Here is a 26,080-nt window from a genome sequence, read left to right on the forward strand (position 1 = left end):
AGGTAAAGGTTCCCCTCGCACATATGTCGTTAGTCGTTACTGACTCTAGGAGGCAGTGCTCATCTCCGCTTCAAAGCCGAAGAGCCAGCGCTGTCCGAAGACGTCTCCGTGGTCATGTGGCCGGCATGACTCAACGCCAAAGGCGCACGGAACGCTGTTCCCTTCCCACCAAAGGTGGTCCCTATTTTTCTACTTGCATTTTTTACCTGCTTTCGAACTGCTAGGTTGGCAGAAGCTGGGACAAGTAACGGGAGCTCATTGTCAGGTTTCGAGGTCGTCTCAAATAAATTGCATTTCAAACAAAGTCTTTGAAGAAAAACTCCCATTTATTAAGCACAACATTCTAACTCCGACTCCATCGCAGCCAACACTGACTTCCAGACCCAAAGCCCTCCCTTTCCGTTCCCCACTCCCCTGCACTCATTGGCTATCTTCCAAGTTACTCTACCCCTAATCTACTGCTCCAGCTCAAAGGAATTTCCCCCCTCCCATCCCATCTCCTAGGGGATATTATCTCCAGGGAAAATATGTAGGTGAAAAGTCAAACGTCCCTTTCCAGATGCCTTCGCTTCTCCTTCTTATGTCAGCACTAGAGTAAATGCAGCTTGAAGTGCTGACACTCATCCCTTTACATGGCACTAGGGATTCGAACCGCTGAACTGCCGACCTTTAGATCAACAAGCTCAGCGTCTTAGCCACTGAGCCACCGCGTCCCCTTATGTATTTGGTAGCCAAGCCTTAATTCATTTCACTTTTAATAGATGAGAGATTGGAGGAGCTATCAGCAGGGATTTTTTTTTTTTTGTCCTTTCTGAATGTCTGCCAGATATTCTAAGCGATCCAAAGCCCCAGTCAGCCATAAAACTACCTTGCTAAGCAAGATTCAGGAACATTATAATAACCGCTATATTTACAGGAAGTTGGTTTTAAGTCTGACTCTTGTCTGGATGGGAGAAAACCAGGATCTAAGCATACATTACTGCAAAATCCGTGGTGGAACAAACTTGGGATACTTTATGCATTGACAACTGGGCAATTGGCTAGGTGGCTCAGCAGCTAAGACGCCGAACTTGTTGATCAGAAAGGTCGGCGGTTCGAATCCCTAGTATAGGTCTCCTGCATGAACGGGGTTGGACTAGATGTCCTCCAAGGTCCCTTCCAACTCTGTTACTGTTATCATCATTTTGCTATTTCTGAACAGAAATCTTTTTTTTATTATTATTAAAGTTTTATTACACACATATTAAAAGATTGGACACGGTGTAACCGTCCTGGCATTCTTTGTGCCATATATACGAAAAATGAGAGATACGTATCATATATACCTTATTACTTATATACAATTAGTCTGTTTAGTATTTACATATCTAAAGACATCTTTCTTCTATCTATCTTACTTATACATTTGTTTTATCCATTATCATTCTATTGTAGCTACATACATAACTTCAATTCTCCATTTTATGAATTCTAGTCAGTGATTTCTATGAACAGAAATCTTATTTTGCTATATAAATATCTAGACTTGTGTTATAAATAATGTTGAACTACAGGTCCTGATGGTTGACTTTTGGATGTCTGCAAGGCTAAATTGCCATCCAGCAGGTATCTGTTTTAGTAGTTATCTTCTTATTCTTCATAAGATACAAATGTATCTTGTCTTTTTATGTACACAGAGAGCATATGCACCAAATTCCTTGTGTCTCCAATCACACTTGGCCAATAAATTACTCTATTCTATTCTATTCTATTCTATTCTATTCTATTCTATTCTATTCTATTCTATTCTATTCTATTCTATTCTATTCTATTTTAATTCTATTCTATTCTATTCGTATCTTTTCTTTTTATGTACACTGAGAGCATATGCACCAAAGACAAATTCCTTGTGTCTCCAATCACACTTGGCCACTAAAGAATTCTATTCTATTCTATTCTATTCTATTCTATTCTATTCTATTCTATTCTATTCTATTCTATTCTATTCTATTCTATTCTATTCTATTCTATTCTATAATTGTGGATAGATATGATCCACTGTTATCGTCAAAAATTACCACCAATGAGTCCAAATACATGGTGAAATGTTTATATATTTCTTTCTTCCTCCCCATCTCCTCAAAAGAGTTTATTTAAGTGCAGTTCACGAACTGGGGCCTTCAGAAGTTGGGGGATCCATCTAGGAATCTCAAGAAGCATGACCCTAGGAAGCTATCATTCAGAAATATCCTGTGACATTCCTTATCTATTGTACTGGTGATAGTTGTGGTCGTAGTATATCGAATATAATAGGAGTAGGCAGGGGTGGGCTTCAAAAACTTTAGCAAGGGGTTCTCTGCCCTGTTGCTGGGTAGGCATGGCCAGTGGGCATGGCCTAGTCGGCCTACTACACCACAGGGGAGGGGGGGTGTTTTTGGCCTCCCCGGGCTCTGGAGGCTTTCTTGAGCCTCCAGGAGGGTGAAAATGGCCTCCGCAAGCTCCAGAGGCCCTCTGGAAATGGGCCCGTTTCCGGCCTTCCTGAACTTCCAGTAGGCCTGTTTTTTGTCCTCCCTGAGCCTTCGTGCACATTCTCCACTTACTTGTATCCAAAATGGGCCACGTGGGGACTCCTTGGAGGGGCTGGGTGGGGTGGGCGGGGCCAGCCAGGAGTGGGATTTGGGAGTTCTCTGAACTGCACAGAAACTTAGCTAGAGGTTCTCCTGAACCCCTGCGAACCCCCAGCAGCCCAACCCTGGGAGTAGGCTTCAGCCAAGACTATGGGTGAAGACAAATCCAAGGAGAAGGTTTCTTCCCTACTTTTCATTCTTATTTTGAAAGGACGATGATCTAGAGAAGGATATTAACAAGCTCCTATCAAGGCCGGAGCTCGACCGACATGAATCGGAACTGAATCAGTATATGGTCATGTGTCCTGAACTTCAATATAACATTCAGGTGAGATCCTCCTTGGCTTTTGACTTTCTAGCCCCTCCAGAAAGCTGCTGTATGCAATGATCCATAATGGTTGGTGGTCTGATTTTTCTCCCGATTTCTAGGAAAACGAATGGGAGCCTAACGATGAACTGAATTCTGAGGACCTCCCTGGGACCCTGAGCAGTTCCTGCCTCCGTGTCATTCCATGTGCTGCTTCCCTGAAGTGCCAGCGCAAATGCAATCGAGAAGGGGACCAAAGTATTGAAGAAGAAAAGCAGATCCAGAGGACTTTAGAGAGGCCAGTACACAGAGAGGAAAGAAAGCAGAAACCTCAAGAACCTGAAAAAATAACGTTGGGTGAATCAGAACCTTTGGTGACTTCTTTCAGAAAAGACACAATCTCCAGTAAGGGTCATAGAGCCCAAGAAAGGTTACAGAACAGGCAGACGTCCCAGTTCCAACTTATGAATTCCTGTGCATCTGGCTGCCAGGAGGGAGAAGAAGCTTCTGAAGTGGTCACAAAGCTTTTGGAGAGGCATCCTGGGAACATCCCTTTCCACAAACCTAAGTTATTTATGGCAAGGGCTAACTGCACCCGCTCCATTCCAGACTACAGAGTATTGGCATTCCCAGATCTCTGGGGTCATCAACCCCCTCCGTATAGCCAGCCTTTACAGCAAAGGAGATGTGGCATCCAAAAGTAAGTTTCTCTCCCTTTACTTTTAACCCTGTAATAAAGATATAGCGATAGGAAGATAGGAAGGGGTCAATGGGGGAAATGTTGAGCAACACTGTCATAAAGTATCTACATAGTGGCCAAAATTGTGGAAACCTTTTGGGAAAAGTGTATTTTTGAAGTTTGACAGCTAATAACACCACTTTTTTTGGAGTTTCAAGATAATCCTATTCCACTGCTGGAATGGCCTGGGAATAGCCCAGATCTTCCCCCAATTAAAAATCTATGGAGCCGACTAAAGAAACTTGTTAGTCAGAATAAAACCCAGTTAATAGAAGCAATCATTCAATCTTGGTTTCACATGATAACAGCTGCAGAAATAAAAGACTTGGTTCATTCCATGGGAAGATGTTGTAAGGCCATCATTCATGCTAAAAGTTACCCAACTAAGTATTAACTGACATGGTGATCATTTTTGTATATCTCGTTTTTTTCTATGGTGATAATTTTATATATCTCGTTTCACTTTTCTTGTTTTTAACTGCTATTCTAATAGCAAATCCTTCATAAAAGTTATTGCATTACATTCTTGATTCAATTATCTTTCCATTAATATATAATTTTAGGGTACTACCAAAAAAAAAAGTAGTGTTATTAGCTAGTTTTAGAAAATACACTTTTCCCAAAAGGGTTCCACAATTTTGGCCACTACTATATTGAGGCAGCATCTGCCAAAGGAAGCATAGCTGGAGCTGTGGGAAAAGCAGAAATCACTGTGATACCTTTGGGGAAGACATCTCCCCACAACCCAGTAAGGAGTACTTCAGCAGACTGTGACAAGTGGAACAAATTTAAGTTGGGGGATGGATTGAAGTGTTCAGGCATAGGATAGAACTGTGAAGTTAGGACCACTTAATGCTGCAACATGGCTCTCCATCAGTGGTGGAATTCAATTTTTTTTTACTACTTGTTCTGTGGGCGTGGTTTGGTGGGCGTGGTGTGGCTTGGTGGGCGTGGCTTGGTGGGCATGGCAGGGGAAGGATACTGCATATGCTTGACTCTTCACCTACTTATTTTCCCTGAAGATATTATCCCCTAGGAGATGGGATGGGAGGGGGGACATTCCTGTGAGCTGAAGTAGTAGATATGGGGAGTGTGACTTGGAAGATGGCCAATGAGACGCAGAGAATTGGGGAACGGAAAGGGAGGGTTTGGTCAGTGTTGATTACGATGGAGTCGGGGACAGATTGTTGTGCTCAATAAATGAAAGATGTCATCAAAGACTATTTGTTTGGAAATGCAATTTATTTGAGACGACATCGTAACCTGACATCTCCATTCTCACCCCACTCTGGGGCCAGCCAGAGGTGGTATTTGCCGGTTCTCCGAACTACCCAAAATTTCCACTACTGGTTCTCCAGAACCTGTCAGAACCTGCTGAATTTCACCCCTGCACTCCATGTTTTATAGCAGGGGTCTCCTGCTATAAAGTTGAATTTGTCAACTTTAAGACCTATAGACTTCCAGTCCCAGAATTCCTCTTGCTGGCTGAGGAATTCTGGGAGTTGAAGTCCATACATTTTCAAGTTGCCAGGTTTGGAGACCCCTATTCTACAGGACCAGAGTGAAAGAAAAAGATATTCTTTTTTAAAAAAAGGAATCCCAACAAGAAGTTTCCTTCTGGGCATGTCCTTCACCACCACCTCAGCTCTTTTTTCCCCCCCTCCCACAGGGCCAAAATATTTGACGACATCCGCCGTGTGGTCCAACCAGCTGATATAATCAAGCGAGTTGTGTTCAGTTTAGACAGCTCTGAGTAAGTGAATTTTTGTTAGTCATGGACTCTTGACATCCTTCCTCCCCCTCTGCACATACATAAAATCTTCCCTGGAGGGTCCTCTTCTGGAGACAGGATGAAGACAAAGCCAAGGTAGTGTGGTGACACTATAGTTGGACTTGAACTGGAGGAAGGTTCAAGTACTGGTTTGTATGAAAATCTTGCTATTAGTTTGGGGAGTAATTTTCTATCAAAGGATTGTGGTTGTAGAGTTAAATGCACTGGGATCTCTATATAAACCACCTCGTTCTCCCAGCAAAAAAGGACAGATGTAAATACAATTAGAAAACTATGGGGAACCTAATCATTATGAACTACCTCTGTTTCTGTGAGTCCCAGTGCTTTCTGCTTAATTCCTTCAGTGGTTAACAGGTCTAGCTATTTCTCAGTCCGCTTTGCACTAATCGTGTTGCCTTTTGTTTCAGTTCTTTGCATCCGGATCAACAAAACGGCTTACAATTCTTTTCCAAATTTGAATCTGGGAATCTCCGCAAAGCCATCCAAGTGCGGGAGTAAGTATTGCGAATGGTTCCAGCAGAGTATCTGAGGTGTTCCAGGCCGTTTGGGGGGAAAGGTCATGATGGAAGGCAAACGGTTGCTTATGATTTTGCCAACGTTATCTAGCGGGGAAAATATGGACCATAATGTTTAACTTTTTGGAAACCCAGCATATTAGTAGGGGAATATCTTCACAGCACGGTTGTTAAGAAAAGTTATTTTCAGAAAACTGAAATGACTCAAGGAAGAAATTACTAGATTACTGAATTGGTCATGCTCACTCTCAAAAGTACTGTTTCAGGAGACAGACAGATATTTGGCAGTGCAGGTATTGACACTGACTTATGTAGAATGCAGTGGTTTGGAGTTCCAGCCATTCAGCCAAGCCACCATATATCTTGAGGCTAATGCTAAATAATCCGCTTATATCAGCAGATTGCCCAGCCCTATGGCACATCTACTTCCCAGTGCATGCCAGATAACTAGGTCTCTAGGTTTCTACTGTTCTCCTTGGCTAGCTATGTATCATGACTCTAATATGTGGATAAATATACCATGGATTCTGCCAATTAGTGCTCTAAAACAAACTTACTTTGTATCTTGTGGATGTTTGAGCTGAGGTGGCGCAGTGGTTAGATTGCAGCACTGCAGGCTTACTTCAGCTGACTGCTAGCTGCAGTTTGGCAGTTCAAATCTCACCGGCAAAAGGTTGACTCAGCTTTCCATCCTTCCGAGGTGGGTAAAATGAGGACACAGATTATTGGGGACAAGGTGCTGACTCTTTAAACCGCTTTACAGTTTTACAGAGGAATTATTGAGTCTGTCATCTGCACCTCTATAACTGTTTGGTTTGGTTCTGCAACCCAACAAGACAGACACAGACTTCAGAGGATAATTAGAACTGCAGAAAAAACAATTGCTATCAACCTGCCTTCCATTGGGGACCTGTATACTGCACGAGTCAAAAAGAGGGCTGTGAAAATATTTACAGACCCTTTGCATCCTGGACATCAACTGTTTCACCTCCTACCCTAAAAACAACGCTATAGAGCACTGCACACCGGAACAACTAGACACAAGAACAGTTTTTCCCCGAATGCCATCACTCTGCTAAACAGATAATTCCCTCAACACTGTCAAACTATTCACTAAGGCTGCATTACTATTACTATTAGTCTTCTCATTGTTCCTATCACCTATCTCCTCCCACTTATGACTGCATGACTGTAACATTGTTGCTTGTATCCTTACGATTTATATTTATTGTTTCCTAGTTTGATTTGATTGCTTATTTGTACCCTATGACTATCATTAAGTGTTGTACTTTATGATTCTTGATGAATGTATCTTGTCTTTTTATGTACACTGAGAGCATATGCACCAAATTCCTTGTGTGTCCAATCACTCTTGGCCACTAAAGAACTCTATTCTATTCTATTCTATTCTATTCTATTCTATTCTATTCTATTCTATTCTATTCTATTCTATTCTATTCTATTCTATTCTATTCTATTCTATTCTATTCTATTCTATTCTATGAAGTGGTATATAAGTCTAAGTGCTATTGCTATTGCTCTGTTGTTGTGCTTCATGATCCAGGTATGAATATGATTTGATCCTCAACCCTGACATCAACAATGCCCAGTACCATCAATGGTTCTACTTTGAGGTCAGTGCCATGAAGTCTGCCATTCCTTACCGCTTCAACATCATCAACTGTGACAAGCCAAACAGCCAGTTTAATTATGGTAAGAGTTGTCATATTGAGAGATGGGTTGATTATTTGTCTGTGGTTACACCCTTTCCTGGGAAAGTCAAGTGAATGAGCCCTTAAAACATGGATCCTCCAGAGCTCTTCTGTTTCACCTTTCTTATTGTGTACTGAGATAGTTTCCATACTGGTGTCTAGTCACATGGAATTCCAGCCACTTCCTTCCTTGGGCAGGTAAATTAAAGTGATAAATCTAAGTGATAAATTAAAATTCAACAACAAAAATCCCCTTCTTTGGTAGAATAAATGGAAAACTATGTTTTCTTTCTCTGGCCATAAGACAAATGAGGGCATGGAGAGAAAATGAAAGTTACCCAAAGTGGACAGAATGTAAAGTTGGAGTAAATCAATAGTTGCAAATAAGGATGGAAGACACCAATGAGTAGTTCAGATGGTATTTACTTATTATTTATTATTATGCTGTCATCCAATATAAGTAAAGTAAGAGAAGTCAAAGATAATCAGTTTGGTATAATGGATTAAAGGGCCTAGGCTAGAAACTTGGTGTCAGTTTTGGAAGACAATTTTCTTCCAAAAGAAAACACTGGGAGACCGGGAGTTCTAGTTCTGCCTTGGGCATGAAGCCAGTTGGATGATCTTGGGCCAATCACTCTCTCTCGGCCCTAGAAAGAAGAAGGCAACGGTCAACTATTTCTGAAAATATCGCCAAGAAAACTTGAGGGACATCACCATGGATATAACAGAAGTTAACTAGGACTCATTGCAATGTTTGGCTGTGAAAGTTGGACCATAAGAAAGGCTGAGTGCCAAAGAATTGAGGTCTTTGAAATATGGTGCTGGAGAAGACTCCTGCGAGTCCCTTGGACTGCAAGGCAATCAAACCGGTCAGTCTTAGAGGAGATCAACCCTGACTGCTCTTTAGAAGGCCAGATCCTGAAGAGGAAACTCAAATACTTTGGCCACTTAATGAGAAGGAAGGACTCCCTGGAGAAGAGCCTAATGCTGGGAAAGATTAAGGGCAAAAGAAGAAGGGGACGGCAGAGAAAGAGGTGGCTGGATGGAGTCACTGAAGCAGTCAGTGTGAGCTTAAATGGACTGCAGAGGATGGTAGAGGACAGGAAGGCCTGGAGGAACGTTCTCCATGGGGTCGCGATGGGTCAGACATGACTTCACAACTAACAACAACAACTATGATTTGAAGGCAAAAAAAAAATGTCAGAAGACTCAAATCCTCACTTGTTTCAAATATCAGCCACAGGGGAGGCATAGAAAGGGAGGCTGGGGATTTTGTCATTTGGAAACTTGGTTTTAACTCCTAGGAATGAAGCCCCTGGAAGACAATGCCCTCAACTGCAATAGAACTCTGAAATCACATAATACCAATTTTATTGCAGTAGAAATCTTAATACTTTCTTTAATAATATAACCTGCAGAAATTACAACCGAGCTTGTTTTCAAACCCGCCAATTTTTTAAAATTATAGTTTCCTGGATCTTGCAATTTGGGGAAAGCAGTGAAAATTCTCTGTGAGAATTACTGTTGCCCTTTCTGCCACCAGATCCCAAAAGGAGGGAAGCTTCATGTCCAAAGTTTACAAAATTGGAGAGATGGGAGAGATACAGAAGCAGATGTGTGCTCTGGACACCTAACCGACTTCTGAAATCTGAAAAAGCACTTGAGGTTTTGCTCAGCCAAATGTTACTCTGTATGATTGGAAGTCTTGTGCAAGGCAGCTGTCCTCTCATAAAGCTTTCCTGCTGAACAGGAGCAAGTCAAAACTGGGGATGGCGGTTTTATAAAATCAAAGCAATTTGGGGTTACAGCCAGGTGTGGGCTTCAAAAATTTTAGCAAGGGGTTCTCTGCCCGGTTAGTCAACCTCCTGCACCACAGTGGGGGGGGCATTTTTGCCCTCCCCAGGCTCCAGGGGCTTTCTTCGAGCCTCCGGGAGGGCAAAAACGGACTCCCCAGGCTCTGGAACTTCTGGTAGGCCTGTTTTTCACCCTCCCCGAGCCTCCGCTCATGCCCTGCACTTACCTGCATCCAAAACGGGCCGTGTGGGGACTCCTGTGAGGGGCTGGGTGGGTTGGGTGGGGCAGGGCCAGCCAGGTGTGGTATTTGGGGGTTCTCCGAACTGCACAGAATCTTAGCTAGAGGTTCTCCTGAACCCCTGTGAGCCCCCAGCATCCCACCCCTGGTTACGGCACAGACTGCAATAATGTACACTTTGATGTATATCAAGCAGAGAAATGGCAATGGCTTCGGTTCAAGGAAAGTTGAAAACAGAAATAATATGAAAGGAGAACTTGTCGTCTCACATATAACATCGAGGCACTTCCAGTTATACAGGTTGAACTACTGATGCACAGAACTAATCAAATATCGGATCAGCCATCAAACGGTTTTTCATTTCTCCCCAAATGGAAAACCATTCGGAGGCATCCGGAAAGATTCTTGATGACATCAGAGATGGTCAACTCAATCAAAGTCATACAGTCTAGGATTGGCACAAAAAAGGTTTTCCTTTGAACTTGCAGAGAATTTCAGCTTGTCAGCAATGGAGGTGGATCAGAAAGTCCTTGTGATATTAAAAAAAAAAACACATTATTTCTGTCTTCATCCCTAAATGTGCCATATGTAAAACATTTATTCCCATTCCACTGCAGTGGAAATCATATCACATCTCTCTTCCTCCCCTCCCAAACACCTTTTCTTTGTGTAGGTATGCAACCAGTCATGTATTCAGTGAAGGAAGCTTTGCAGGGCAGACCTCACTGGATTCGGGTGGGCTATGATATCAGTTATTACAAGTAAGTGTCTGGTATTCCTCTTCTTGTGTGACATTTTAGCCTCCTGCTAATTATAGTCGTTCCATATAGTTCTGCCTATTAATGCTAGTTACTTCATTGTATTGCATACCGTATTTTTCAGAGTATAAGATGCACCTTCCCCCCCCTAAAAGAGGCTGAAAATTTGGGTGCGTCTTATACTCCAAATGTAGCTTAACATTCAGCCCTAACAAGGCACTAACGAGGCACTAGTGATCTTCCCAGCTTTGCCTGCTAGTGAGTGAAGCAATCTCCATGCTTTGCTGCGATTCTCAGCTGTTCTTTAGAAGCTTTTTTTCCAGCCCTAACTAGGCGCTAGCCGAGTGAAGCGATCTCTCCCCCGTGCTTTGCCTGCTTTTCTCATTGCTGCTTCCTCTCAGCTGTGCCTTAGAAGCTGTTTTTTTTAATATCTCCAAGCAGGGGATAAAAAATCCCAGCAAACTAGTGCTGAAGTAGACCAGACTAAGGACGCTAGCCAGATGGATACCTGGTAGGCAGATTTCCCCCCCCCTATTTTCCTCCCCCAAAACTAAGCTGCGTCTTATACTCCGGTGCGTCTTATATTCCAAAAAATATGGTACCTATTTTAGGACTTTCCAAAATAATGGGAGACTAACAACATAACATTCACAGCTAGCATGGCCACTCTGGAGATTCTAGTCCCCAACTATCTGAAGGATATTGCCAAAGGCGCACGGAACGCTGTTACCTTCCCACCAAAGGTGGTCCCTATTTTTCTACTTGCATTTTTTACGTGCTTTCAAACTGCTAGATTGGCAGAAGCTGGGACAAGTAACAGGAGCTCACCCCGTTATGCGGCACTAGGGATAGATGGACCTCCGTAAGAGAAAGGATCCATAGCCTATCCTGCCTTCCCTCTCTAGTAGTCAAGTAGATGTAGCTGGAAAAAGACAGTCCTTCAAATAATGAGGTCCCTTCAAAGAACCTGTGATTCTGTTACTTCCAGTTTCTCTTAGCATGAATAGTTGTTTCTACCCTAGCAGGTCTGTAAACAGATGCAAGCATATAGAGTTTGATTACTGCCATAATAGCATTAAGAAGGCTGTTACTATGTCATGGTTAAATCACCGCTGACTGGTGCAATTAAATTATGGAAGTACAATTAAATTCTTAATTGTAACCTGGTTGCAGATGATGGAATGGGGTTCTCCCCATTTCATTTTCCCTGGATGGGAAATAGAGTGAATTTAATACCATAGTGCTCTGAACAGCTACAAATCTGTCATTGAATTTATGTTCCTGAATTTTAATTGTTCCAAAATCTAGTTGGCACCTCAGATCTATTGCTCTTCTTATTCTATAATATTTCTTGGAAGTATATTTTGAAGGTTATAGCTAGTATTAAAGGGCCCAAATAATGCCACCTATACTGTTTCCCCATCCGACTTCCCCCCCAAAAAAAACCCCAACACCCCAACAACCCAATGAGCTGCGGTGGCACAGTGGTTAGAGTGCAGTATTGCAGGCTAGTTCTGCTGATCTCCGGCTGCCAGCAGTTTGGCAGTTCGACTCTCACCAGGCTCAAGTTTGACTCAGCTTTCCATCCTTCCGAGGTGGGTAAAATGAGGACCCAGATTGTTGGGGGCAAGAGGCTGACTCTGTAAACCGCTTAGAGAGGGCTGTAAAGCACTATGAAGCGGTATATAAGCCTAAGTGCTATTGCTATTTGCTGAACATTTGCAAAATCTCTCACTTTACTCATGTCCATAAAATTCTTGATGGGAGGGAGAAATGTGGGGACAAGCCATAACAATTGTACATGCGTATTCTCCACTTAATTCTTAAACCCACCATTTTAACTGAAGTTGCCTCAGTATCTAAACATTTCAGATATTCCCATTTTTGTTGAAGTTTTCAGTGAGGGGAAAAATGTCTTCTACTCCATGTTAAGAGTTAGTTTTTGTCCATCCTACATTAAAGAAAGGAGGTGGCTTCAGATATTTGAGGTAGGCTGGTCATTGGTGTAGTACAGTGATGGCAAACCTTTTCGGCACTGAGCCCTTGTGACCCATGCCCACATAGTTGATATTAAATGCAAAACAGTTCCAAAAAATAAATAGATTTTATTAAAACAGCTGAGAATTAGACTCATTCTCAGCATATTCTAAATTAAATGAAAGCAAAGTCCTCAAAACACCAGTCTTTAGTTTATCTCTGACCTTGGGATAATTAGGTAAACTGCCAAAGGCTTTTCTTGGCAACAGTTCAGGAATAGAAGAAATAACTACAGCCAAACAAGAAGCAATTCTTCACTTGTTCTTCATCAAAATCAGGACCTGCTATTGGTTGTTTTCCGGGAAAGAGGCCAAGAGCCATTGCTGGTATTTTAAGCCTTATGGGAGGGGCCAATCATCTCTTGGCCCTACTCCCGAGTCGTCCTCTCTGCTTTAGCTGCTCCTGCCTTCTGGCAGCTCTTCTCATTTGTGCACTAGGAATAGGCTCCTCCTGTTCCTCTGCCTCTCTTCTGTCAGCCTCTGGAGGCTCCGAAGTCCGCACATCACTCCCTGATGGCCCTGGTCCCATCTCTGCCTCCGACGCAGAGCCCTCATCTGGGTCTTCCCCAGCCTCCAGGCCTGGCCCATGTTCTTCCTCAGCCTCATCGCTGTCCGACTCCGCTGCCAGCTCCACAGGCTGCTGGCGGACCACAACAGCCCTGAAAATTCAAAGACCAGCTGGTCTTCACGCACACTGGAGCCCCGGAAACTCAAAGACCAACTAGCCAGTGTATTTGTGCGCACCAGCCAACTGGACTTCTGGTTTCCAGCATGCACATGTATGCCAGCCAGCTGGTCTTCACGCACACCGAAGCCCTGGAAACCTGAAGACCACAGAGAGGGCTCTGTGTGCCACCAGGGTAGATGAATATTGAAGGAAAATAATTTCCAACATTTCTTCCTGAAGAGGCTTCTGGATATTATCTAGAAAAAAAATGGATGTAGATCAGGAGCAGGGGTGAAATGCTCCCGGTTTGGACCGAATCACCCGATCCAGTAGCGATGGCAGAGGGTGGTTCGGAGAACCGGTAGCAAAAATCCCTGTGCCCCCCTCCCACCATGCCCAGCTGAGCTGCACGATCATCAGAGGCTTTTTTTTTTTTTACTTTTCAAAGCTTTTTTTCTACAACCTCTTCCGATGACAAAATGCTTTTAAAAGTAAAAAAAAAAAAAAAGCCTCTGATGATTGCACGGCTCAGTTGGGATCTTCAGAGGCTTTTCAAAGCATTTTTTTCTGCAACCTCTTGGCTTAAGAGGTGGTAAAAAAAATGCTTTGAAAAGTCTCTGACGATCCCAGCTGAGTTGCCTGATCGCCAGAGGCTTTTCAAAGCATTAGAAAAAATGCTTTGAATTTTTTTTTTTAAAAAAAAAGTTGGCCATGCCCACCCAGTCACATTACCCACCACCACCATCAAGCCACGCCCACAGAACCGGTAGTAACAAATTTTACATTTCACCCCTGGTCAGGAGAGGACAACCTTCAGCCTTGGGAGCCCTGGCTTTTGCTCTCATTTTATGCAGAGAGTGACCTGATATCAGAAACTCACTGCCAGACTCTTTCCGCTAGGAAGAGTGTGGTAAATGGACAGGGGGAGAAGAGCCAGGAAGTGAGAGGAGATGCCATTAATATGATGTCTGGAGACCCAGTTGGTATCTCTCAATCATGCATTTCCTTTCTCTTGTTGGAACATGCAGGTATTAATTCTGATCTAATCATAACACACTTTTCTATGAAGGCTGCTGGGGTAACGCAAAGCACTTTGAACAGCTTGGTGTAATACATAATTAGAATACTATAAAAACGGAAGTTGAAGATGGTATCTGAAATCCACGTAGGTGGCACTTTTTTTTTTTTTTTGCAAATTATTACTACAAACAGAATATTACTGGGCTCTTGGAACAGGGTCACTATAATCTGAATTATAATCTAATTAAATTTTGTTATTTCAGCAGAAATCCCAGGGAGAGGAAAGGGAGGATTGATTTGAGCAAATGTCCTCCATCTTGGAATAAGAATTAGAAAAAAAACAAAAGAAAGCCCAAGAGTGGCCTTCAAACTTAACACTGATTAAAAGTGGTCAAATGGTTGTAGTTTCAGAATCTCTTTCTAATGCTTATGCACTCCCCAGAGTCACTCTATGATGGTGATGGGTGGTTTCTAAACATGATGTAGATCAGGGGTCCTCAAACTTTTAAACGGGGCCAATTCACGATCCCTCAGACTGTTCGGGGGCCAGACCAACTGGGTGGGCCTGGCTAGATGATCATGTGACTGGGTGCGTGTGGCCAATTTAACAGTCCAAACAATACACACAAATTAAACTTAATGTCAGCACTTCAACCTGCATTTACTCTAGTGCTGACATAAGAAGGAGAAGAGGGGGCAGCTGGCAAAAGGACGCTTGACTTCTCACCTACTTATTTTCCCTGAAGATAATATCCCCTAGGAGATGAGATGGGAGGGGTGACATTCCTGGGAGCTGAAGTAGTAGATATGGGGAGAGTGATTTGGAAGAGGGCCAATGAGACACAGAGAATTGGGGAACGGAAAGGGAAGGTTTGGGGTCAGGAAGTCAGTGTTGGCTACGCCACAATCGGGGACAGGTTGTCGTGCTTAATAAAATGAAAGATTTCTTCAAAGACTATGTGTTTGGAAATGCAATTTATTTTATTTGAGACGACATCGAAACCTGACACTTTAATTTGTTATGCTCCTGAGGGTGGAAAGCAGGATAGTGAAGGGATGTGGCTGCCTTGGGGTGTGTATGAGGGACTTCTGTCTGTCTCTGTCTCTGTCTCTGTCTCTGTCTCTGTCTCTGTCTCTGTCTCTGTCTCTGTCTCTGTCTCTGTCTCTCCCTCTAGGTCGGGGAGGCAAAAACGGGCCCATTTTTGGCCTCCAGAGGTCTCTGCGCGTCCTGTTTATGGCCTCCCCGGCTTCCAGAAAGCAGGGGGGGCAGCGGGTAGGCAGGCAGTGGTGGGATTCCCCTGGTTTGGACTGGTTTGCAAGAACCTGTAGTAAAACTGGCGGGAGGCTTTGCATGCGCAGAAGAGCACCTGTGAGCAAAGCACAGACGCATGGGCACGATGCGAACCAGTAGTAAAGGTAACTAGAACTCACCTCTGTAGGTGGGGCAATGTGGGCGGGGCAGCCTCGTGGTCCTGCACGGGCTGGATTAATGGCTTTGGTGGGCCGTATCCGGCCTCCTGGGCCATAGTTTGAGGACCCCTGATGTAGATGAACAAATAATTGTTCATTTATCATAGTTCAAGTGGCAAAATCTATCCAACCTTGGTTGATCTTAGATAAGTAAATTGGAGTTATTGGTTAGAACTTGGATGGGAAACTTCCAGGGGATGTCAGAGCTTTAGGCTACAATAAACATTCAGAAAAAGAGTTAAGGGCAAACCTCTTCTGTATTACCGCAACACAACCAGAAGAAAGGCATTGATGAAGTCACTATCACTTGATTTCAACTCAAGGAACTCTTTTTTTTTTTTTTTACAATCGCTGCTCAGTACCTTGGTTGATGGTGCTACTGCCCCACTGAGTAGATCAGTAGATTAGATTGGCGGAGAACTATAAACACGGGAACCAAAAGCTTGACGTGGAATGCAAAATAGAATCATAGAACATAGTAATAGAAAACTAGCCCTGGGAGAAAAATTACAACGATCTCATCGGGGAGGGAGCTTAATAAAAGAATTCCGTTCAGATTAGAAGAAGTATTTGTTTTAACAGAGTTGGAAGGGACTTTGGAGGTCATCTAGTCCAACCAGGGGTGGGTTCTACTTACCTTTACTACCGGTTCGCAACGGGAACGGGAAGCTTCTGCGCATGAGCAGATCATCATTTATGGCATCCGTGCGGGTGGATGGAGCCTCCTGACACTTTTACTACCGGTTCTAAAGAACCGGACAGAACTGGGGGCAACCTACCACTAAGTCCAACCCCCTGCTCATGCAGGAAATTTGTACTAGGGATTCAAACCGCCGAACTGCTGACCTTTCTGATTGGCAAGCTCAGCGTCTTAGCCACTGAACCACCTAGTCAGGCTTTGTGATTTCCTCCCCTCCCCCACTTGGTGGAGGGTGGGGACGACAAATAATATTCTACCCTTTTCTCATATTCCTTCTTTTAAAATCATGACCTTTTAGCTGATTAACCACCTTTAGCTTACAGCAATAGCTTGAGACATATCCGACCAGAAGTGAATGTCTAATGTCATAACTTCAAGCATAATCACACAATGCTTTATCGGCCCAGACAGTTCCTACAGCTATGTATTCTAAAGGAATGCTTGCATATGTTGCATAATATGTGAGCCCTCGAGCTGGGGTGTTGGCTGTATAATTTGTTATTCCTGCAGTCCACTATGTAAAGCATTTTCAAGGGAGGCCCCCTAAGTAAGTAAGCAAGAAAGCAAGCTTACCACAAGCAAAATTTCTCTTTAAGAGTACAGAAATAATAATAAAAAAATATTCATTGCTTTCAGAGTAGTCCTTCTTTGGCACTGCTGTACGTTTTTAACACAAGCATGCTCTGGACTGTAAGGAGGCCTGGGAGAACCTATACTTTCCAGCATTGGGGAACATGTACTTTGCATGCTAAAGACCCTAGGTATCAGTGGTGGAATTCACATTTTTTTTACTACTGGTTCTGTGGGTGTGGTGTGGCTTGGTGGGTGGGTGGGTGGGCATGGCAGGGGAAGGATACTGCAAAATCTCCATTCCCATCCCACTCCAGGGGAAGGATACTGCAAAATCCCCATTCCCATCCCACTCCAGGGGAAGGATACTGCAAAATCCCCATTCCCTCCCCACTCCTGGGGGGAGGATATTGCAAAATCCCCATTCCCTCTCCACTCCTGGGGGGAGGATATTGCAAAATCCCCATTCCCTCTCCACTCCTGGGGGAAGGATATTGCAAAATCCCCATTCCCTCTCCACTCCTGGGGAAAGGATATTGCAAAATCCCCATTCCCTCCCCACTCCTGGGGGGAGGATATTGCAAAATCTCCATTCCTACCTCACTCTGGGGCCAGCCAGAGGTGATATTTGCTGGTTCTCCAGAACCTGTCAAAACCTGCTGAATAGCACCCCTGCTAGGTATGGGATCCAGCTGTGACAGACCTCTGCCTGAAACTATCGACAGTTATTATCAGCCAAAATAGACCCTACGGATGTAGATGAACAATTTTCTGGCAGAAGCATGTCTCATGATTTTGGGCGGCGATTGATTTTAGCATAAAGTAATTTTAGTAGCCCTTTGCAATTCAATAGATTGCATGATCTGATCGTACCTAATGCAGACATTTGGATTCAAAAATCAGTCATCTTGGAGCTGAGACTCATGCTGAGATGCAACCAGTTTTGAAGAAGATTATTCCTGTTGCATCCTTGAATTTAGAGTGAGCCCATCACTCTCAGGCGAAGACCGGGTTTAGTGCAGAGATTCATGGCAGAAAGTCAACAGGCAGGCACTGTGATTAGTTGTGGCTTTGTTTGCGATTGGAAAACCTTTAAAAATACACCAGCGTTTCTCTTCCGTATGATGGTCTGTGTAGCGCATGCAGTCTAATCGCTACTCATATCCATTTTGCTCTGCATGGAGAAGCAGGGACAGTTCACTCACAAAGACAGATGTGACAGTCACAGCCCTGGTCATGTGCCGTCTTCCTTTCTCCTCTCCAGAGCGATATTTTTATGTTACTGAGATTATTAGAAACGTTTCTGTCAAAAGGGTCTCGGTGACAGCACCTTTCGCTCGTTCTCCCCCTGTGTGAAGTGACAGACGCTTGCAGGAAGAGAACTTCGCCACCAGAAAAATGATCACGGTAGCCTTTATGAAATGATCTGATTTACAGTTTGTTCTCCTGGCAACTGTTTGCATTGATTGCGCCATGATCAGCACTGAAGATGTGCGACAATATCCAAATACAGAATCCCATCAGTCTTTTCTGGTCTCTGGTGTAACCACATCTGAGCAGAGGCAAAATGGATGGTTTGAAGTTTAGCTAAATAGAATGGAATGGAATGGAATGGAATGGAATGGAATGGAATAGAATAGAATAGAATAGAATAGAATAGAATAGAATAGAATAGAATAGGAGTAGAGTAGAGTAGAGTAGAGTAGAGTAGAGTAGAGTAGAGTAGAGTAGAATAGAATAGAATAGAATAGAATAGAATAGAATAGAATAGAATAGAATAGAATAGAATAGAATAGAATTTTTGATTGGCCAAGTGTGATTGGACACACAAGGAATTTGTCTTGGTGCATATGCTCTCAGTGTACATAAAAGAAAAGATAAATGGAAGAGGATGGGGGATAGGGTTGAACATCTGAAAAGCGGAGCCCTGTGGTTGACTCCAGACCAAAGCAAAGTTTTTTTCTCAAATTGACCTGTCCACATTGCAAAATTAGGATTGCATTCTTCCAGATTTTTTTTTTAATCCATCTAATCAGTCTAAATTTAAGTTTCTTTACTGTGGCAGTCTAAAATCAAAAATATGCAAGGAAAAAATGGCATACTGTAATCGCTAAAAACTGTGAACCACAATAAAAATATTAATGCTAAGCAGCGATCTCAATACAGATTCTATAGGCAAATATTACAATATTTAGATAAACTGAATACATGGTCCTTATTGGACAGTAGACATTGAAAGTAGAATATGCGAATGGCTGAAAAATTAATGGGCATATATTATTATTATTATTATTATTATTATTATTATTATTATTATTATTATTATTATTATTATTATTATTATTATTATTATTATTATTATTTATTATTATTATTATTATTATTATTATTATTATTATTATTATTATTATTATTATTTAAATTTCTATACCGCCCTTCTCCAAAATAGGACTCAGGGCGGTGAACAGCCAAAGTAAAAAACAATACATACAAAATTTAAAAGCAATTTAAAATAATTAAATATTTTGGCCGTAAATTAAAACAACCCAATTTAAAATCAAATTAAAATTAACTCAAGCCAGCCCAGCTAGTTGAAATAGATGGGTTTTCAGGGCCCGACGAAAAATCCGGAGGTCTGCTATTGTACGTATCTCTGGGGGGAGGTTGTTCCAGAGGGTGGGCGCCGCCACAGAGAAGGCTCTCCCCCTGGGAGTCGTCCGCCGACATTGTCTGGCGGACGGCACCCTGAGGAGGCCCACTCTGTGGGAGCGTACTGGCCGGTGGGAGGCTATTGGTGGCAGAAGGCGGTCTCGTAAGTACCCCGGCCCTAAGCCATGGAGCGCTTTAAAGGTGGTCACCAACACCTTGAAGCGCACCCGGAAGACCACCGGGAGCCAGTGCAGCTCGCGCAGGAGAGGTGTTACATGGGAGCGCCTCGTCGCCCCCATAATCCCCCGCGCGGCCGCGTTCTGGACCAGCTGGAGCCTCCGGGTGCACCCCAGGGGGAGCCCCATGTAGAGAGCGTTGCAGTACAATATATATATATTGTATGGAATCTTTATAAAACCAGTGTATAAGAATAATTATGTTACAGCTTCTACAGGTGCCGGACTTTTGAGGTAGTCCAAATAAGAAGCACAAACCATGAGTATTAACATTACCTTTACTGTAAGGTTAAAATAACAGAATTTTGCAAGTCTGAAAGTTCTTCCCTTACTTTTGATAAAACTAGAGAGGGTCTTCTCTGAGATATTTCCCACACTCCTTTTTCTTCTGTGGGCTGAAATCCCTTTGCCTGAAAGTTGTCTATATTGCTGCTCTTTCTCCCGACTCCCGACATTCCCACATACCATTACATTAGGGTTCTCCTTAATTAGGACAAAGCTGACTTTCATACAGGAAGTCCCAAAAGCAGAGGTGGGCTGCTGCTGGTTTGCACCAGTTCAAGCGAACCGGTAGTTAAGATTCTGCGTAGTTTGGCAAACCAGCAAATCCCAGAACCAGTTGTTAAGTTATTCAAGTCCTACCCACTGCCGAAAGGTGCTTTTTCAAGAGGCAACTGGACTTTCTGGTTTTTCTTTGAAGAAGAAGCTTCTTGGATGAGAAGTGAAACGTCTTCAAATGAAAAACAGAAAGTCCAGTTGCCGCTTGAAAAGGCACCTTTGGGACAACCATGACCTGGATGACTGAGAATCTCCATAGATATTTAGCTTTCATACAGGGAGGTTTTCAGGTGGTAAAAAATTTCCCCCTGTTCCAGTTGTATCTGACTTTAGGGGGCAGTGTTCATTTCCATTTCTTAGCCAAGGGAACCAATGTTGTCTGAAGACACTTCCATAGTCATTGGCCAGCATGATTATATGCCGAGGCCACGGAATGCTGTTACCTTCCCACCAAAGTGGTACCTGTTTGTCTACTCTCATTTGCAAACTTTCGAACGGCTAGTTTGGTAGGACCTGGGCAGGGGTGGATTCTAAAATTTTTTACTACCATTCTGTGGGTGTGGCTTATTTTATGGGCGTGGTGTGATGGTCATGTGACAAACAATTCTTTTTAGCAGAGGCATTGGTCTACCAGGCTTTTAGCTGCTTGCAGAGCCGTACCGGTCTACCCATTTGTTCTTGGAGGGCACTGATCTACCACCACACTGCCTTTTACTGCTGATCAGCTGTAGGGGGCCCTTTGAACCAGCAAGAGTTTAAACAGTTTTTTGCTGCTCTGCCACCACTGAGAGCATCGGAAACCGCTTTCAGGCAGCTTGGCCTCAATTGCCAATCTACCGAGGTTTACAAGGAGCGGATCGGTTCTAGCCGATCAGTTGGGAGGCTTCTTGGCTTCTCAATTTAAAGCTAAAGTGTCTTTTTTTTTTCTCTCTTCTTTGTCAAGTGAGCCCTGATTTTTTTCCTTCTAGCCGATCAGCTGGGACTTGGGAGGTAGCGAATAGATTGGGGAGGGGCCAGGCAGAGGTGGTATTTACCGGTTCTCTGAACTACTCAAAATTTCCACTACCGGTTCGCAAGAACCAGGGAGAACCAGTAGCAACCCACCACTGGACCTGGGGCAAGTAACAGGAGTTTACCAGTCATGCAGTGCTCAAGTCTTGAACCTAGCTGTCAGCTTTAAATCCATCTATAAATGGATTTAGCTTCTTCCAGATCAGCCAAGGGTAGCTAGGATTTGTGCTGGGTTGTTTTAAACCGAGTTCTTGCTTGAAAGGGTAACAGCCTCTTTGCTTCCAATTTGGCTAATTTAGCCGAGGAAGGGGAGATGGGAGGAATCATCGGATAACATCTACAAAGCACTTTGAACATTCTGCCACAGTAAGTGATGTTAATAGCAACAATAATAATTAGGTTGATTATTAATTACAGGAGAATGCCAGATGGAATAGGAGGAGGATGGAAGGCTTGAAGGAGAAAGATCTAACTTTGGGCTTTGACAGTTATAAAGTGACTATATTGCCCTGGGCACTGTACTGCATCTGCATGTTAATTGCATGACTTTTTGTATAGTTACCTTCTTTTTTTAACTTTTTTTTTTCTCGGAGGGAAAGGTTTCCCAAGTTTGAAAGACATTTTAATACAAGAACCACCTCAGTTTCTGAGAGGGGGAAGGGGAAATCAAGAATTTTGTAGATCTTTTCCAACAGCAAATATTATTAACAGCTCACGAAAGCTTGTATGGCTTACAATAATATTAGTTGGTCAGCAGATTCTTGACTTGTTGCCAAGAATGGAAGTAAATTCAACTGAGCTCAGAAATTTATGATCATCGAATCAGGCTAGCTGTGTGTGTATCAGAGGTGGGTTTCAGCAGGTTCTGACCAATTCTGGAGAACCGGTAGCAGAAATTTTGAGTAGTTCGGAGAACCGGTAGTAAAAATTCTGACTGGCCCCGCCCCCATCTATTCTCTGCCTCCCAAGTCCCAGCTGATCGGGAGGAAATGGGGATTTCGTAGTAACCTTCTCCTGGAGTGGGGTGGGAATGGGGATTTTACAGTATCCTTCCCCTGCCACACCCACCAAGCCATGCCACGCCCACCAAGCCACACTCACAGAACCAGTAGTAAAAAAATTTGAAACCCACCACTGGTGTGTATGTATGTTTTGGGGTGTGTGTGTGTTTTATTTAAGAAGTACATATGGCCGCCCAACTCAGTCATGATAGTTCTGGGCGACTTATAGTAATAAAACCTCCAATGGGCCCAATCCACAGGACTGCATTGCTATTCTTCGACATTTGCTAGACTGGTTTGTAGTGCCAGTTTGGTATAGTGATTAAAGAATTAGGCTAGAAAGAGGGGACTGTGAATTCTACTCCTGATTTAGGCACCAAGCCAGCTGGGTGACTTTGGGCCAGTCACTATCTCTCAGCCCTAGGAAGCAGGCAATGGCAAATCACTTCAGAAAAACCTTGGCAAGAAAACTTCAGGGACTTGTTCAGACAGTCATCAGGAATCAAAATCTGACTTAGAAGGCACATGTGGAGAGAGACCTGTTTGATCTGTTTATTCTCAGATGTGTCTTGTTTCTTTCTGTGTTACCTATATTAGACAATTGAGGAAGCTTTTAACAATAGAATAATATAGTTGGAAGGGACCTTAGAGGCCTTCTAGTCCAACCCCTTGCTCAAGCAGGAGACCCTACATCATTTCAGACAAGTGGCTGTCCAGTCTCTCATTAAAAATCTCCGATGATGGCACACCCACAACTTCTGAAGGCAAGCAGTTCCACTGGTTAATCATTCTCACCATCAGGAAATTTCTCCTTAGTTTTAGGTTACTTTTCTCTTTGATTAGTTTCCATCTATTACTTTATCAGGAAGGTAAATCTATCTCAGCATCTACTTCTGTCCTACTATCGCAGCACCATTGAGAGTGACCTGACATACGGCATTCTTGCATGGTATGGGAGCAGCTCTGTAGCGGACAAAAATGCTCTACAGAGAATCTTTAAAACTGCCCAGAATATCATCGGGCTCCAGCTATCAGCCCTGGACGACATCTTCGAATCTCGCTGTTTGAGGAAGTTGCATAACATTCTTAGAGACTCTTCCCATCCTGCTTACAATCTTTTTGGACTGTTGCCTTCTGGCAGAAGATACAGAACAATTAAAACTCAACTATTTTCTGAATAGTTTTTATCCCAGAGCTATAATTGCACTCAACAATGAACTAAAGGGCCACCATTGGTGAGCTGTTGGACAGCATTACTTGGTCTGTTGTGTGGATGTTTGGGTGGTTTAGGGGTGGGGAATTGTGGTGGGTGGGAGTGTGTTTGGGGATTGTTATGTGTGTTGGACCTGGTCTTTGGGAGTTAAGTGAATTTTGTTGTATGGGTATACTGTGTATACGCATAAAATGAGAATAAAGTTATTATTATCTATGCTTCTTGTCCTGCATTCAGGTGCTTTGGAGAAGAGGTTGACTCCCCTCTTCATTCTGGCAACCCCCCTCAAATATTGGAACACTGCTATCATGTCACTCCTAGTCCTTCTTTTCTCTAGACTAGCCATACCCAATTCAAATTCAAAAAAGAGAGATTCTTACTAATGTTTTTTTAAGGAAAATCAAATTATTCTGCCTCCCATGTCAATACATATGCAGAAGGGTGTGTATTTGTGTGTGCGTGCCCACAAAAATCATTTAGAAATTTACTGCCACTCCTTGAATAAAACTAAACTAGACCATCCACCTGAAAAATCAATGACGTGTCTATTTTGGCAATTCAAAAAGGATCTCTTGCATTATTATTATTTGATAGGTTTTGTTGGTTTTTTTTTTTTTTTTTTTTTTTGCATTTTGATGCAGCAACAAGAATAGCATCAATCAAAAAGTGAAAGGGAGAAAATCCACAGGGCACTTCAGAATAAGACATGTCAGCAGTGGGATAATTGGTGCTAGGTGGGGGAAATTATTGTCTAGAATGTCCTCAGGAATGCAATTTGCTATGATATTGTCTCTTTGAAATGCGTGAATTAGCTCTTCATCACACCTAATAGGAAATCTTTCACCCTCAGCCTTGAAACTGTGTCTATTTAAAAAAAAAATGCCAAAAAAAAAAAAAAAGGAGAAAGAAAAAGTTGGTTGTAGAAAGAGAATTCTGGTGTACAGTTTTATCTTTTCTGTCTGTGAAAAAACAGGCAGAAAGGAAATGCGAGAGGCACCGATACTCGGGGACAATCTGTGTTCTGCTTTACAGTATTCTGTTCCCTGAAAAATTTAAAGGTAAAGGTTCCCCTTGCACATATGTGCTAGTCAAGTGATGGCTAACCTTTTTGCCGTCGTGTGCCAAAAGTGGGGGGAACGGGGGGGAAGTTGTGCATGCATGTGTCCACATCCATAATTCAATGCGCCCTGCCCCCCATGCATGTGTCCATGACCCCCCGCACGCCCCCCATTTTTGGCACACGATAGCATGGTCCAATTTTTCACTCTCCCCAGGCTCCAGAGCCTTTCTAGGGGAGGGCGAAAAGAATCTTCCTCACCCCTCTGGAAGCCCTCCGGAGGCCAGAAAACAGCCAGTTTCCTGATCTCCAGCCCCACCAGAGCTGAGCTAGGGCAACGCTCATGTGCCCACTGATATGGCTCCATGTGCCACAGGTGGCACGCATGCCATAGGTTCACCTTCATGGTGCTAGTTGTTCCCAACTCTAGGGGGCGGCGCGCATCTTTCGAGAAGCTTCTTCATTTTATCCAAGAAGCTTCTTCAGTTCGGAATGAAGAAGTTTCCTGGATAAGAAATAAAATATCTTCAAGGACCAAAACAACAAAGAAAATCCAATTTCGATAAGTTAATGGCACAAATTAGGTCAGATTTGGAAAATTGGGGAAAAATACAGTTATCTTTAATGGGTAGGGTAGCTACCATTAAGATGAATATTTTACCAAAAATGTCTATTTCAATGCATGCCAATTCAGCTCAAAAAAGATTTTTTTTTGCAAATTTGGAAAGATATATTTCAAATTTATCTGGCAAGCGAAAAAAACCGAGAATTAGGTTAAAATTATTACAAGATGCTAGAGAAAGAGGGGGATTCGGCCCACCAGATTGGAGAAAATACTACCAAGCAGCAGCTTTGGATATGGATAAGTGAGTGGATGCATCTCAAAAATAGAAGATTATTGGCACTAGAAGGTCATGATTTATAGACAGGATGGCATGCTACTTTCTGGGAGGAAAAACATAAAGCTCATCAACACTTCCAGAGGCATTATATTAGGAGGGCTCTATTAGACATCTGGGCTAAGACTAAAAGAAGCAATTATATGGAAATCCCTAACTGGGTATCAACATTAGAAATGTACACCCATCCAAACTTTATTAAATCAGGGGGAGTTGTTACCTGTAAAGACGTTTTGAATGAAAGAGGAGAATTGAAAGCGAGAAATATCTTAAAGGAAGAAGGAATTGACTTGGAATGATGGGCATATCTCCAAATACAATCTAAATTTAGGAAAGATAAAAAAAAGAATGGGGTATAAAGCAAGAATTATCGGAATTAGATAAGATTTTATTAAGTAGGGAAGGTAAGACTGTAAGTAAATTATATTGCTATTTGTTGGAACAAGATATGATTGAGGATCAAGTCAAAGAAACGATGATAATTTGGAGTAAATATTTGGGACATAGTATCGATTTGGACAATTGGCAAACT

At 42.8% G+C, this 26,080-nt stretch overlaps 1 protein-coding gene and 1 long non-coding RNA gene across 5 annotated transcripts in view; one reads left to right on the top strand and one right to left on the bottom strand.

The window, feature by feature from the left end:
* AGBL1 (AGBL carboxypeptidase 1) overlaps positions 1–26,080 on the top strand; it is a 701,662-nt gene that overhangs the window by 97,144 nt on the left and 578,438 nt on the right. For all 4 annotated transcript variants that reach the window (XR_009623272.2, XM_087878351.1, XM_034424683.3 and 1 more), the window contains 6 exons: positions 2,818–2,934; positions 3,036–3,613; positions 5,322–5,405; positions 5,852–5,938; positions 7,524–7,672; positions 10,377–10,464. Coding sequence is in view for 3 of the 4 variants with exons in the window: in XM_087878351.1 (XP_087734477.1) it covers positions 2,818–2,934; positions 3,036–3,613; positions 5,322–5,405; positions 5,852–5,938; positions 7,524–7,672; positions 10,377–10,464 (1,103 nt within the window). In the remaining variant the exon portion in view is untranslated. The remainder of the gene's footprint in view (positions 1–2,817; positions 2,935–3,035; positions 3,614–5,321; positions 5,406–5,851; positions 5,939–7,523; positions 7,673–10,376; positions 10,465–26,080) is intronic.
* The window catches only part of LOC148112161 (uncharacterized), a 73,932-nt gene continuing 62,996 nt past the window's right edge, over positions 15,145–26,080 (bottom strand). Inside the window, exon 2 of the long non-coding RNA XR_015729825.1 lies at positions 15,145–15,193. This is a non-coding gene — a long non-coding RNA (uncharacterized LOC148112161). The remainder of the gene's footprint in view (positions 15,194–26,080) is intronic.

This window comes from Pantherophis guttatus, chromosome 13, assembly GCF_059756535.1.
Source record: "Pantherophis guttatus breed Tessera chromosome 13, ASM5975653v1, whole genome shotgun sequence".
Classification (NCBI taxonomy): Eukaryota; Metazoa; Chordata; class Lepidosauria; order Squamata; family Colubridae; genus Pantherophis; species Pantherophis guttatus.